The sequence below is a fragment of the Bombus vancouverensis genome, chromosome 2, assembly GCF_051014615.1.
Source record: "Bombus vancouverensis nearcticus chromosome 2, iyBomVanc1_principal, whole genome shotgun sequence".
Classification (NCBI taxonomy): Eukaryota; Metazoa; Arthropoda; class Insecta; order Hymenoptera; family Apidae; genus Bombus; species Bombus vancouverensis.
Genome location: NC_134912.1, coordinates 14,870,282 through 14,885,026, shown reverse-complemented (window position 1 = coordinate 14,885,026; position 14,745 = coordinate 14,870,282). Strand labels below are relative to the sequence as shown.

General features: G+C 29.2%; 2 protein-coding genes across 5 annotated transcripts; one reads left to right on the top strand and one right to left on the bottom strand.

Annotated features, from left to right (window-relative positions):
• Positions 1-252: 252 nt before the first annotated feature.
• On the bottom strand, positions 253-3,679 carry LOC117163324 (RNA-binding protein 28). The gene is made up of 11 exons (XM_033345507.2): positions 3,494-3,679; positions 3,268-3,413; positions 3,025-3,193; positions 2,643-2,935; positions 2,243-2,574; positions 1,802-2,138; positions 1,562-1,730; positions 1,242-1,459; positions 1,002-1,151; positions 548-913; positions 253-467 (listed from the first exon to the last, which is right to left on the bottom strand). Exons 1-11 carry the CDS (start codon positions 3,504-3,506, stop codon positions 351-353), a joined length of 2,310 nt encoding a protein of 769 aa, XP_033201398.1. The 5' UTR covers positions 3,507-3,679; the 3' UTR covers positions 253-350.
• Positions 3,680-4,258: 579 nt separating this feature from the next.
• Positions 4,259-14,537, top strand: Tmem131 (Transmembrane protein 131). 4 transcript variants are annotated; one of them, XM_033345506.2, is made up of 23 exons: positions 4,259-4,660; positions 5,421-5,485; positions 5,748-5,776; positions 6,246-6,329; positions 6,401-6,524; positions 6,686-6,799; positions 6,882-7,004; positions 7,148-7,311; positions 7,378-7,564; positions 7,640-7,748; positions 7,809-8,068; positions 8,145-8,561; positions 8,647-8,835; positions 8,939-9,167; positions 9,263-9,644; positions 10,335-10,550; positions 10,624-10,763; positions 10,923-12,172; positions 12,271-12,595; positions 12,675-13,102; positions 13,181-13,388; positions 13,486-13,667; positions 13,739-14,537. In XM_033345506.2, the coding sequence occupies exons 1-23, from the start codon at positions 4,567-4,569 to the stop codon at positions 13,826-13,828; spliced, it is 5,409 nt and encodes a 1,802-aa protein (XP_033201397.2). In that variant the 5' UTR covers positions 4,259-4,566; the 3' UTR covers positions 13,829-14,537. The 4 variants fall into 4 exon arrangements, with proteins under 4 accessions (XP_033201397.2, XP_076483862.1, XP_033201396.2 ...); XM_076627747.1 differs by having other exon boundaries at positions 4,261-4,660; positions 8,939-9,125; positions 12,672-13,102; XM_033345505.2 differs by having other exon boundaries at positions 4,263-4,660; positions 12,672-13,102.
• The last annotated feature ends 208 nt before the right edge of the window (positions 14,538-14,745 follow it).

Sequence of the window (14,745 nt, the reverse complement as noted above, 5' to 3'; positions counted from 1 at the left end):
TCTTTCCAACTACTAGAAGATGTAATCTTTGAACTGGATCCTTTCTATTTTATAGAACAATGCTATTGGTTGAAAACGATTTGGGCATCACTTATTGGGAGAATTCTAATGTATCACGTGAATGGCGGGAATTCTAAATGTTTTACTATTTTATACAACCTCACATGGATTAAATTAAAATGCTATAATATTTATTTTGTAAGTTTTAAAATAAAAAGATGTATAAAGGTAGTTTTACAATTAAAACCCTACAACGTTTTGCCGTTTTATTTTTCTTTATAATGTGTATACAGAAATTAGCTTTTCGGTACAATTTCTTATCGTAAAATTCCTATTGTAACAATTAAATTCTATGATTCGTACCATTTAGATTTTGTCAATTCTATTGATTTTAATTTGTCTTTGTATTTATTTACAAGTTTCTCCAAATTCACATCATCGTGGTTTACTTTCGTTCTTTGTTTTGGCTGTAAAGAAAAAGTCTCCATTAAAGAATATAAATAATTGTTATGCAATCTTCAGTTTTATAGATTTAAAAAATGCTTACTTTAACTTCATTTCTATCGGCAATTTTCTGCTTCCTTTTTATTTCTAATTTTTTAGAAGACTTTTTGATCTTTTTCTCTTTTTTTACTGCTTGACTATGCACCATTGCTTGAATTTTTAAATTGTGTTTTGACCGTAATTTATTTTCACCAGGTTTTCCAACCATTCCAGCATACGGTTTTATATTAAACTTGTCCTCATTTTCAGTTTTTAGTCGTTTCGCTGCAACTTCTTGGTTTGTATCTTCTCCTTTCGTTTTAACTTTGTTTCCTGAGTAAAGAGGATTATTTTCGCGACTTTTTTGAAGTCTCTTTTGTTTAGCATTCACCATTACTCGGTTTTCTATTGAAAAGGATACAATTGGTCTCTAAATAAATAAAAATATGAGATATGTAACAGTGTAATTTAAAAGAAAATTATATTTATATTATTGATGTTATTTATATATTATGTACCCTCTTAGGAGTGAATATATTTGGATTATTATTCACACTTCTCAAAGTCTCAAGTGCATCTTCGTGTTTCGTAAACGAAACGAATCCATATTCTTTCGATTTCCACACTCCCTTCAGATCCACATTTTTTGGATCTCGCATAATACGTGCCTTTATAAAATTAACTTAAAAATTAATTTTCTAACATAAGTTTATTCAACATTAAATATTTAATTTGGAATTATGTAATCTAATAAATACCTCTCTTATAACCGCTGTAGGAGGACTATGACGTTCAAGGATTTTTCTGAATTTATCGTCATTTAACGTAGCTGGTAAATTATGAACGACAAGTCGTACTCTGGACACGAACATATTTAAATTTCGCAATATCTGTGATTTCCACCGTTCTATTTGCAACCGTTTTGACATATCTGTCGCTGAAACTCCAACTGCAGCTGAACTTCCAGCTAATATAACTAAAAAATTAAAATTTACTTATCAGTTAATCTCTAATATTATACAAAATTATTACTAAAAGAAATTTCTCCTCTTCTTTTTTTATTTTATACAATATATACCTCCTTCCTTTACAAGATATAAATTCCTAGAATCCTTTTGTTTGTATTGTTTTGAATTTGCCTTATTTTCGATTTCATTTCTATCCAATGCTCTGTGTGCTTCAAGTATTTGATCTTCCATTTGCAGTTCATTCCCTGCTGATAAACACTTTTCGGCATCTTCAACATTCTACAATCAAATCTTTTTGATAATGTAAGTTCTGTTATGAAAAGGATAGAATATATTTCATAAAAATTTACCTTAAATTTAACAAATGCTGTACCTCTTGAAAATTCAGTTAATGGATCTATGCACACGAGAGCATAATAAACAGGTCCATATCGTTCCATGTATTTCTTCAACTCATCATTTTTTACCGAATATGGTACGTTTTTTAGAAATATGGTTTTTCCTTCAGAAACATCATGAGATTTGAAACGTGGTTTTGTTTTTTTTACATCTATCTTTCCTTGTTCTTCGTCTTCATTTTTTTCATTATTTCCAGATATTTCACTTTCATTGTCTGTTTCTACTTCATCTAAACAATTGTTATCAAATTCAACATTTTCTGTGACAATATCGAGTTTTTCGTCTTCACTGCAATTACATTTTGTTTAGTTACATCCTAGTTGCATGCTTTTAAAACAGTATTTAAAATACAAAATTACATATCCTTTCTTTAAAATTATAAATTTACTCACCCCTCTAGCTCCCCGTTTAAACTTAATTGTTTTGTATTATCTGTATCTTCTATGTCACTTTCATCTTCCACCTTTACTCTAACTTCATCTTCCTGTTTATTTTCAGAATTATTTTGTGCAAATTTATTTTTAGATACTGCCCAATCAACTATAATGGGTCTATTTAAAAGTGGTTGTAAGTTTGTATAATGTATAGCTTTAGCTGCACTTTGTACATGTTCAAATTGTAAAAATGCACATCCTACATTTTTGCCATCACTTCTCTTCAAAATTCTGATTTCTTCTACTGCCCCATATGGAGAAAAATGTTTTTTCAAGTCTTCTTCAGTTGCCTACAATTATGATGAAAAATATAAATCTTTTAAAAGAAAAATAATGTAAATTTTTACCATTATCTTACCTGAAATGATAAATTTCTTATTATAATTCTTGCTCTCTTTTTTCTATTTTTGTCCTTGAACAATCTTCTCCTTTCCCTTTTTATTTGTAATAATGTTTCCTGTTTAGATGGATCTTCTTCTTCGTCTTCATCCTGTTTCATTTGTTTATTTTCATGTTTTTTATCTTGATTTCTCTCTGTACCCTCACTTGTACCATGTTCATTATCCAAATTTTTTGCTTTTTCTGAATCTTTTTTCAATTTTTCACAGTATTTTGATCTTGAAACAGCCCAACTACTATTTATTATTCTACCTAAAAATATGTTTTTAACACATTATTGTCAACAAATTATTACTTAAATTATCAATACTGGTAATTTTTATTTCTTAATAGAACAATACCAAGAAATTCCTTTTTATTTGTACTAAATATTGCTTTTGAGGCATCTTTTAGCTGTTTAAATTGAATAAAACAACATCCAACTGGGGAACCATCTGTCCGTTTTGGAAAATTTATTTCTAATATTTCTCCGAATGGTTCATACAATTTTTTCACATCTTCTGGAGTTGTCTAACGACATAAATAAATATGAATTTGCTAATATAGAAATATATTTCTTATTCAATATTGAAAAGTGCACTAACCTTAAATGGTATATTGCGTACAATAATCCTAGGTTTCTTATTTTCATCTGTATTGTCATCTATCTCTTGTGTCGATTTCTTTGATTTCTGTGATTTTATCTTCTTCCTACATATCCAAGAAAGTTTCTTTTTCTCAGTTCTATTGCCTATTTTATTTAGAATGGGGATTAATTAAATATCTGTTTAATAATAATTCTATTAATAATTTAACATATACATCACATACTAGTATTCCGCATTTTGAATGTCTATTTCCAAATTAGTAAAATTTTTATATTAAAATGCCCAATATATAAAATTCTTTAAAACATAAAATGTTCCCCGTAATAATGTAATACTTTTTTTTCTTATTTACTTATTAGGTTATATGCAACACATGTGCAGATAGAGCTTTCATATTTGAAAGCTTGAACTGGCTCCAAATAAATTAAATACTAGGGTTTCCTATGTTTCCCCTAGATATTGATCACATGAATTTCCCTATCTTCCTTGATCAGATTCATTGAACAAACTACATAAAATATTTATTTAAAATTTACAAAAATAGCTTTTTAAGTTAGTATTAAATAATCAATCGTGTTTATTTATTCAACTAATATATTAAACGATATAAAATCAACTTCAAACTTCAATAAAATATTCAAAAGAAACCGTGAAGTTGTCAACTTTCTCACAATAAAGCAACGTAATTGGATAGTTTATAATAAGGTTCTGAAATATTATTTACGATTTTTACGTAGGTGTTTGGAGATATAAAAATCAACAAAATTACACGAGCCAATATTTTAAATTGTATAATCAATTCTGGAATAATAAACGGACATTCTACTAATCAAATATAAGTATCATTTCGAAATCATCATAACATATGCATATACATATATGAAATCGCAAATTACCAATATATATTTTGAAATAAAATGAAAAACCACAACTTTTAATTACAAACTTGCAAGTCTTTACCCGCCTATAAATTATAAGTGATGAATCAAATGACGTGATTGTTTGATTACTTTGAGAACTTGAACTATTTACAGAAAAACGAAATAATCGAGAAATTAACATATCAGAGATTAATATATGAATGATACATTGATATAACAATAAGATATAGAGATAATACATATATAATCCATCTTCGTCAGATTGGTTGTATGAAATTTATCTGTGGAAAGGTTTCAAATCGGACGGAAGTAGAATCGATACTCCAGAATTCGATAGTGGCAAAAGTATGGCCGAAAGCGGATTTTCATTTCTGCTAAAGACAAAACAGCAAACAACACAGTGAAAACTATTATTATGACTGAGTTAAAAGTACTTTATTGTATCTTCTTGTTAACGTTTTTCGAGTTGACGTCACAAATTCGACCGTCCTTACATGGGCACAATAATGGTAAATGTATATTTATACTATTTTAATTATCTTCATTTCGCCACAATAATATACATCTTAAATAACGTTTCTGTACTGTTATTTGACATATGATCAGACATTGTTTACTTGAAATATAATTTTATGTTAATACAAAATCCTATGTGCTTGTTAAAAGTCAATAAATTCTTATTTTTCTAAGAAAATTTAAAGATCTGTACTTACTTGCTTGTTAACAAAGATACTTCATGGTATGTTTATTGATAGTTTCCTTTTTTATGTCGTTGAATTATAAATTAATTCATGTATTCGCACAAATACAAGGTTTTCTTTATTATTTTGTAGTTATCATTATATTGTGAGCATACTGTCAATTATAATGACAGAGATTTACAATGTTTGTAGTATTATACTGTGGCAAATAAAATGTTGATATGATATTATGTTTTAGGAGATAAGTAAGGAATTGTTAGTGACAATTTTATGTCATACATGTGCATAGAAACTTCATGAATGTAAAAGTATAATATGACATACATAAAATTTTATGTTAATGACATTAATGAATGACAATATTTACCAATTAATAACTGTTTTCTAATGATGAATCTGATTATTATTATATCAAATCTCTCTAAATGATTAATATATTTCTGAAGTAATATTTTATAACTTATGATGCTTTTATATTGTTTATATTTCATAATTTTTGTTACAAATAATCTGTATAAAAAATTGATAATTTATTTAAGATTTTTATCTAATAAGAAATGTTTCATAGCCTTCGTACAGGATGACAATGATGTTCAATACCTTTTGGACAACATACCTATGTCTATGCATAAGGTTAGTTGCATTTCTTTTCTTATCTAAATTGTCTTATCTTATATTAGATTCCATTAGATTACATTAGATTAGAGAAGAAAACCAAAATTTTTGCGTTAAATAGATAGTTTCAAATAAACAAATTTTTAAATATAAAGTTGACTGCAATGAGTATTTTTCTCCAAATATTTTAATGAAATTTTTTTATTTTTTAAAAATATATATTAACATTCTAAAACAAATGTTATATGATTCTATATGATGTTAAATTTTTATTTTATAGGATTTTACTAATACAGTACAGGGGGCTGGGTAAGCATAATACTCATTAAAATAATGGTGAGTGAAAGTAGGAAAGGTTTTCATTATAAATTTCCTTCTTCAGTTTCAAAATGTTTATGTACAGTACTATAATTTTACATCAATCTCTTTTTTATTTCATGCAAGGCTAAAAATTGAAAAGATATGAGATAGATATTTAGGATTTTTAATTAATTAATTGTCTTAATATGATAGCACAAAAACAATATAATAGTTTAAAATGTAAAAAGATACGTTATTAAATACAATGATTTTAATTATTTAGTAAAATATTTTAATTGTTTTATTACAATAATATATTTAAATAACAGCTTTTTTTTAAATTCTAAACACTTCTTTACTAACTGTGATTACTTCAAACTAATTTTTCTCATACCTTTCCTATTTTCAATTTCCACTATTACAAATACGTTTGAAAATTATTATTAGATATATTAAAATTTTCAAACTGATTTTTAAGGGATACGACATCAGACGAAGATAAAACACAAGATTCATTATCTTATGTTTATTTCAAACCACATGTTTTGGACTTTAAAGAGAGGTATATAAATTTTGGCTGTGTCACATTAATATAGGTGAATATACATACAATGAAGATGTTTTTGTTTCTAGACAACTTGGTATACCTCACCAAGAAACTGTGATCTTGTTTAATAAAGATCACAACAAAACAATCCACCTTTTATCAATTTCTGGAAATACGCGTCATTTCCATTCATCATTCTTTCGAAACAAAGTAAGTTTTTCAGGGTGTAAGATTTTATGTCTATTTTTCAAGAGACAAAAGAAATGAAAATATCTAAAAGAAATAAAAGATTGATAAATTAATCTTAAAATAATATAAAACAATGTAAGTAAAATACAATAAGTTTCATCATCACAATTTAAACTGTATAGGTAATTCCACCATTGGGGAATACAACATTCGATGTTATCTTTCTTGGCCGAGAAGAAGGTGATATTGATATACACCTTTTCATACATACCGCAGATGGAACTGTGAAATATCAAGTAATCACAAACTATTGTATTTATAATTGTAAATTCTACATATATTTTTCTTTATTAAAAATATAATCTTATCTCCACATAGGTGAAGGGAATAAGTGTCAGTAGTCCATATCGACTCAGACCTGTAGTGGGTGTTAAATTACCTTTAAATGCAACATTTACTCCACTTATATACATGCACAATCCACACTCAGAAGCTTTACAAGTATGGATTTGTTTATATATTTTTTAAATTATTATATAATATTAAGTTATATATTATATAATATATAAGTATAAATTATTTTAAAAATTATTTACTTTTTATTTTATTTAATAATTATCTGTATTTTATATTTTATGAATAAGGTATTAGAGGTATATAGTAGTGGTGGAGAATTTCAACTAGAATTACCATCAGGAGAAGCAGAAGGTTCACGTGAACTATGGGAAATTCCACCATATCAGACAAAGCCTATCATAAGATTACATTTTAATGCTTACACAGAAAAAAATCATACTGCATACATTAGGTTTGTGTCACAAATGTTATCTTTAATTATTCTAGATTTAATTATTGATATTTGTCTTAATTACAGACTTAAAGTAAACAATACTTCAGAAGTGCTTATTGTAACAGTTGAAGTCGAAGTTAAAAGTGGGGCTGGTCTTCATTGGGGTGGAAGTTCTGGAGTAATTAACTTAGGCATGGGCGGCTCATTGCAACCTCCCATCCAATACCCTATTGCTTTGAAAAATTCGGCAAAAAAGCCAATAAAAGTTATGGTAAATAATTTTTTTAATATAATTTATGAAGTATTTGGATCATTATAAACAAAAGAATTTTTATATATTTTACAGAATATAATTAGTACGCCAGTTTCTAAAGCATTAAAACTTCATTTCGAGCAGGCGGTAATTCCTGGAGATACCGATATACCGATTGCCATAGGAGCATTAATTTATGACTGTACGTAATTTCGCAATATATATAATATATCATATAATAATATATACTATTTTATTTTAGGGAAGACTGGTTTAGAATTACAACATTTTAAGGGGAAATTAGTGATAAAAGCCATAGGTCCTGGTGGTTCTAGTCAAAAACTAACAATTCCATGGGTAGCACAAGCTCTACAGGGTGGACTAGAAGTAAACGCATCAATTACGCATTATTGTTCTCTCCAATCTAATCAAACACGAAATTTTAGCGTTGTTAATAAGTTTAAATTACCATTAGCTATTACAAATGTCACAATGTCATCGCATGTAAAGACACTTTTTACAGTAAGTTACAATGATAATACAAAACTCCAAGAAAAAATTTAATTAGAAATTAAAATATATATCTTTCATTTTACAGATAAAAAATTTTATTCCAAGAGTAATAAAACCAGAACAGAAAGTTAATATATTTTCTTTACAACTCGCAAAAGATAGGAAAACTGATAATGTGAAGATGGAATCGTCAATTTTAATTCATTCAAACGTTTCTGTAACTGAAGTTCCATTGCTAAGTTATGATGGAAAAGTAAGGAAAATTGTTCCTGAAGAAAGAGAAAGTGACGAAGGCACGATGAATTTTGGCACAGTAGGAAGTGGAACTGAAAATGAGGCTATTTTTGCTTTGGAGAATCAAAATCCAATTAATATAGATTTACATGGTTGGGGTGTTAATATGCCTGGTGCAGTATTGGAACTTATGGGTTGTCAAAAAGGTCCTGCTGATTTATTGGATAAAGAACTTCGTAATATAACTGTATGCAGTCACACGGGTAATGTAAGTAATAATTCTATTATAACAAATATTTATTACAATACAATAATCATAAAAACATTAATAAAACATTATTACTTAATTTTAGCAATACATAAAACCTGGTCACTTAGCTATTTTTAAAATTAAAGTTAAAACTCCAATGGTTGAGGAAGATACAATTGTGGGTGATGTATTCGTTAGGACAACTTATGAAAGATTTATTTTACCAGTTTACATGCGAGTTGCATATGGAAGAATTTCTTTGAAAAAACTTATTTTTACAGATTGTTTCCCTGTAAGTGATTAGAATATTGTACCAAATTATTGGTGGATTTATCTGAATTTTTTGAATTTTTAATAAACCTTTTTTAATAATTTCTATTGTAATAATTTTGCAGGGGTCAATTTGCGTACAGCAAGTAAAGGTATATTCAACATTTGTTAAGCCTATGCAAGTAACTCGAATCGCACCAGTAAATAAAGATAACAGAATAAAATACATACCTTTAGAAGAAGCATCAATGCCTGTTATAACGAAAGGAGAAAATTACATTGGTTCAGTAAGAATTGAACCATCAGTGGCTTGTAAGCATCATTGTTATTTAGGCTTATCATTGGACAGCAATGGTCAGTTATCTTATTATACACACTGTAATTTAAATGATGTTTATATATGTACATGTGCTTATATTATTAAACTCATACTTTTTATCTTGTTACAGCTGGTAAACAGTGGTTAAACACCTTGGCCCTACCTTCACATACAAGAGACTCTGATTTAAATTTATTAAATACCAGATATACACGATTTCTTAATTCAACAGGCGGTCGTTCTTGGGACAATATTACGATGCGTTTAGATACAACAGAAGTTCGCGGGCACAAATTTTATTTAAATATAAAACCACATTGGCCCAGTTTACTAACTGGTTTCGGTAATAGTAAAAATAAAGTCGCTTTGGTGTTTCCTTTGACGCAAATTGGAAATACATCCTATAGCACGATCAAAGTGTACAATCCAAGTATCACTCCTTTAATAATACAATTAGTTATGGATTGGAATTATCCACAAGGAACAAGACTTTATCATTCGTTACCTGCTAAGTATGTATTTTTTGAATAAATAAACAAATATATATACAGGGTGAAACTCATAACTTTTAGGATAGATACTACTTTTAGGATACATAACTTTTAGGATAGTACTTTCCAAATGATGAAAAAAGTCCTAATTAAACATGGGTCAAAAAATGAATATTTTCAAAGTTATAAACAACTTTATTTCGATTAAAGCGACAAACTTGCTTCGGGAGCTATCGTACCATATTCAAACAGTGGATTACATTATCGATTACAGAAAGCTTTCTAGATATCCGCCTTCCATTTTCACACATGCTTGACATATTTGTATTAAATTGCGTACTTTTTAAAAATTTCTTGGACGTGTTCTAACTATTTGACTAGCATTTTATATTTTCTGACGTAATTCGTCTATGTCATTAATTGTTGAAGAGTACACTATACTTTTAAGAAATCTTCACATTATTTCCTTATGATATGATAGCTTCTGAAGCGAGAAGGTCAGTCGCCTTAACTGAAACAACAAATTGTTTTTAACTTTGGAACTGTTAATTTTTCGACCCATGTTTATTAGGACATTTTTTCATTGTTTGACAAATACTATCTACCCTAAAAGTTATAAACTCTTTTTTTGTTTCACCCTATATAAAGTGTTGTCCATACAAAAATTATAACAAAAACATGTAATATGAATGAATATATTTTTATGTATAGGTTTAAATTTACATGTGTAGAATGTGGATCTACAATTGCAGAAGAATTCAAGTTAGAAGAAAGTATAATAGATAGAGAAATGTTCGAGAAAGAATGGGACATTACAGTAGCATCACAATCTATTCCTTTGTATTTAAAACCTTCGGAGTCGAGAACTGTACAAGTATCATATACACCTTTCTCACCATCTTTATCATCTGCACTTTTATATATCAGGTAAATTTCATCACCAAATTCGTCAAAATAAAGAAATGAGTAATAAATCTTCCTTCATTTTCAATAATTGTAGGAATAACATGACTATTTTGGAAGTATTGCGTGTGATGGGTCAAGGAGCAAATGCGCAGTTTAGATTTGGAAATCGAAAGCCAGGTTCTACTACGCCTTTACTATTCGAACTTGCGGAAAAACATCTTAAAGATTGTGAACGTATGTACGTTTCTCTACCCTCGTTCTACCCTTCAAGCATAATGAAAAAATGGATTTATTTTACAAAAAATTACTATCTATTTAATAATTACAAATTAACATGAACTAATACATAAAAAAAAACAACTTAATATATTTTGTTCTTTTTCTGAATAATAGGAGAACGATTTAAACGAAATCCGGTTCCAAATCTGACGGTAAAGAGATCCTTTATGGCAAGGAATACAGGAGAACTTCCTATAGAAGTCTACGATTTTTATATTAACGGTTTACGATGCGAAGGGTATGGTTTCAAGGTATTGAACTGCATGCCGTTCAAATTGAACCCAAATGCCACAAAAAAGGTGGAAATAGCATTTACGCCAGACTTCACCTTGTCACGAATCGAAAGGAAGCTCCTGATATCTACAAGTTTGGGTTCTGATAGTGATATCGAGAACGGTATGGTGATACTTAATTTACTCGCTACTCTTCCTCCGCATTCTTTGGAAGCTTGCACAGCGGCACTTGCGAGACCGTCATGGGAATACACTGTGCAATGGGCAGCTATAAGTCTTTCGTCGATATTATTAATATGTGTTCTCGCTATTTCATTTCTTGAAGCGGATCGAATATTACGGGGAGCTTTAGCTAACTTCTCGAGAGAAAGTTCAGTTCAACCACCTCTAGATTTAAGGTTATTATCGCACATGCCTGTACATACAACGCAAGATTCGACTTCTTTGAAAGAGAAATTAATAAACGAGGAAAAACAGAAAATGGCAAAAAAAGAAGAAACGTATCCAGATTGGGCACTGATGAACGTGAAAAAGTATAAGGACAAAGATAACATGCAAAAAGGACTGAAAATTCCTGACTGGTCTGCGGATGAGGAACGCAGATTTAAGCTAGACACCGAATCGAAAGACATGTTGACATTTAAACGGTGCGAAGAATCGAATTTAGATAACAGTAACGTTATAAGCAATATTACGCTTGGTGTCAAGAAAAGGAATAATAAAAAGCAAAACAATGCACAGGAAGTTCAAATGGATAATTCTGTGGCAGAGAACGCATTTTCTGATATCCAGGGAACTCAAGAAAAGAAATACCCTATAAATACGCTTACAAAGACAAGTCCTGTAACCAATAGGAAAGGGAAGTCTAATCAAACAACAAATGTTAAGACGGAAACGAAGCTGGTCGATCATGAAGTTCAAGTTGACACAACGGGACTTCTTAATAATACTCGAACTAACAAGCTAGATAGTAAAAGAAAACAAACTGCAGTTGGAAATAGCAATAACAATCACGTATCCTTTAAAAAATTTGAGCCGAATAGTAATCAACGGAACATTCATCTTTCGGAGGAAGAAACGTCGTCTACAACAACAGAGAGTTCTGTTCAAGATGATCCACCGCTTTGTAAGGTGAGAAACCTGGTCAAACTGTATGTACATCAAATTACTACTTCTATTCATTTTACAAATTATAAAATAAATTTTACAATAAATATTATTTGTTACAGAATTTCGATCAACCTTGTGGAAAATCTGATAAGTTGCAAAGGAAACCTGCAACTAAAAAGACTAAACCTCAATCAATTGTTTCTGTGCCATGCGTAGATTATAGAGATAATTACGAAGGTGACTGTGACGACGATGAATATGATAAAGAAAGACACAATAATCCAAACAGATGGAAAACGAATACAAGATCTACTATGAAACACCATATTCATACAACCCGTACTGTTGAGTCATCCTTCAAGTTACCACGACAGAATAAAAATCCTCCTAGAAAGGATAAGGGATCCCAGAAACGTCGAGTCATCGATAAAGGACATATAAAAGGTATATAAAATCTCCAAATCTCTTAATCTAATTTTGTTAATTATTGACCATTAATTATTAATTATTTTTATTATAGTAGCAACATTAAATGGAAGTACTAACCAAAGAGAAGATGTAACACGTGCATTGGGAGCTGTTTCCGCTCCGTTACCTCCGCCACCATCATATTGGGGTGAAAATCGAGCTAGGTTTAGTGACGTCGTAGCACGAAATCAAGAGAGTATTTCGTCGTTTTCGGGCTTAAATAAGTTGCACAAAACTCAAACGACCACGCATAACATGTCAATGGTTTTCAATAACGACACCAAAGATGTAGATTATACTAAACAACAATCAAGTCAAGAATTAATACATAGTACGAAGGAATACAGAATGGTATCGAAATCTCCGTCTTTCTGCATTCAATCTGTTGAGAAAGAGAAGCCACTTAGTCAAGATTCTTTGAAAATGCAGAATAATTCGCAACATTCAAATAGTTATTTCATAAATGCCTTCACAGAACCACTGGTAAGTTAAAAAATAATTCAATTTATGACTGTGTGATACTAATATTTTTACAATCACAATTCGATTGGAACTTTTCAGTTTGAACGTGAATTGGTTCCATACGACGATCTTCCAGAAACCGATGAACCATTAATGGAATTAGAGAGTCCTGAGGAAGATACACGATGTCAGTTATGGGAAGATAATAATCCTATGCTTAAATTATTGTCTGATAGTACAACTGGATTTCAGTTGGATTCACCAAAATCCTCAGAGAAACCTCCAATGTTAATGGATACATTAAAGGGTAAAAAATCTTTTTATTACATAGTATATAGCAACTAAATATGACCATATTTTTTTTATTTTAAAATAATCAAAATATTATGAACTTGAATTTACAGATAACTGGGTAACAGTTGAATCAAATTGGGAACCTTTATATACTAGAACAGCAGTAGGAGAAGAAAGAAGTGGTGTTTGGGGAATAAATACAGGAGGTGTATGGGCTGCAAGTCCATGGGGTGCAGCTGCACCATCTCTAGTTTCACAATTATCTTCATTACAAACAGAATCGGATACACAAGTAAGAGAATAATTTTTTACTCATATATTTATCTCGATTCTATATACAAAACTTTTTCAATATTATTTTAGGAAAGATCGGATTTCGATCCATTTCGTTCGCTCAGTACAATATGGACACCATCATCCTCAGAGTCTTGGAAGAAAAAGCACGAAGACTAATCTCGTTTCCAAAAATTTTCAATATTGTATCTTGTGATATCTAGACCTGGTTAAAGCAATTTTCTTTTCTAATATGGAAAGTAATAATGTATTTATTAGCAACACCTTTCGTGATTGGTAACGCTTAAACCACAGGCTGATTTTGTTATTATTCGTGTTTCGTGCATTTGTGATATGTTGTTGAATAGTACCTCGTATAATAATACCGAATAATTTCGGGCAAAATTGTTTTGTACTTGTTAAATTTTTAACGTTATCATTTGTTGTCTTATGTTATTATTGGTACTTTAATATGGCACGTTGAAATTTCGAAAAATATCGAATCGAAATCACAAGCTTTTTCATTGTTTCGAATTAGAATGACCAACTAAAATCTGAATTGGAAGTAAAATTTTACAACAATCGAAGCATAAATCAATCAAAGAAATGAACATATAAAAATAAGAGAATTTCTAATTTATTGATTTTTGTTTTTTTGATTATTTGTTATTTTATACTTTCTACTCATACATGAAAAATTATTACAATACTCAAAGAATGTTGGTCTTGATGTTACGTAAAGAAAGGTAATAATTAAGTTATTTGGAACGAGTGTGAACTGTGATTTTTATAGTCTTGACTTGTAGAAATTTCTTCGGTAAGTTTTCAAAACATTTTACAAAGTTATGATGTATACAAAACAAAATAAAAATGTGTACCTACTCTTCAAGACTGGTAAAAAAGTTACTGCGTTTTAATAATTTGAATCTTACTTTTATAAATAATTTGTTTTAAAGAAAGTGGCTTAAAATATTCAATTATTTATGAAAAGAATTATTAAAATCTGCTTAAAATAATTTAGTAAAATAAGTTTTATTACAAAACTGATAAAGTATATTTATGAAATTTGACATCTTTTCTTTATAATTTTAAAATAT

Excerpts from the sequence above, each read along its gene's own strand:
- LOC117163324 (XM_033345507.2), bottom strand. Across the intron at positions 1,460-1,561 it reads ATATCTTGTAAAGGAAGGAG|TTATATTAGCTGGAAGTTCA; the intron begins GTATATATTGTA and ends TTAATTTTTTAG. Across the intron at positions 1,152-1,241 it reads CTACAGCGGTTATAAGAGAG|GCACGTATTATGCGAGATCC; the intron begins GTATTTATTAGA and ends AATTTTATAAAG.
- Tmem131 (XM_033345505.2), top strand. The coding sequence starts at position 4,567 with ATGACTGAGTTAAAAGTACTTTATTGTATCTTCTTGTTAACGTTTTTC. Across the intron at positions 13,389-13,485 it reads GTTAATGGATACATTAAAGG|ATAACTGGGTAACAGTTGAA; the intron begins GTAAAAAATCTT and ends TTGAATTTACAG. Across the intron at positions 13,668-13,738 it reads AAACAGAATCGGATACACAA|GAAAGATCGGATTTCGATCC; the intron begins GTAAGAGAATAA and ends ATATTATTTTAG.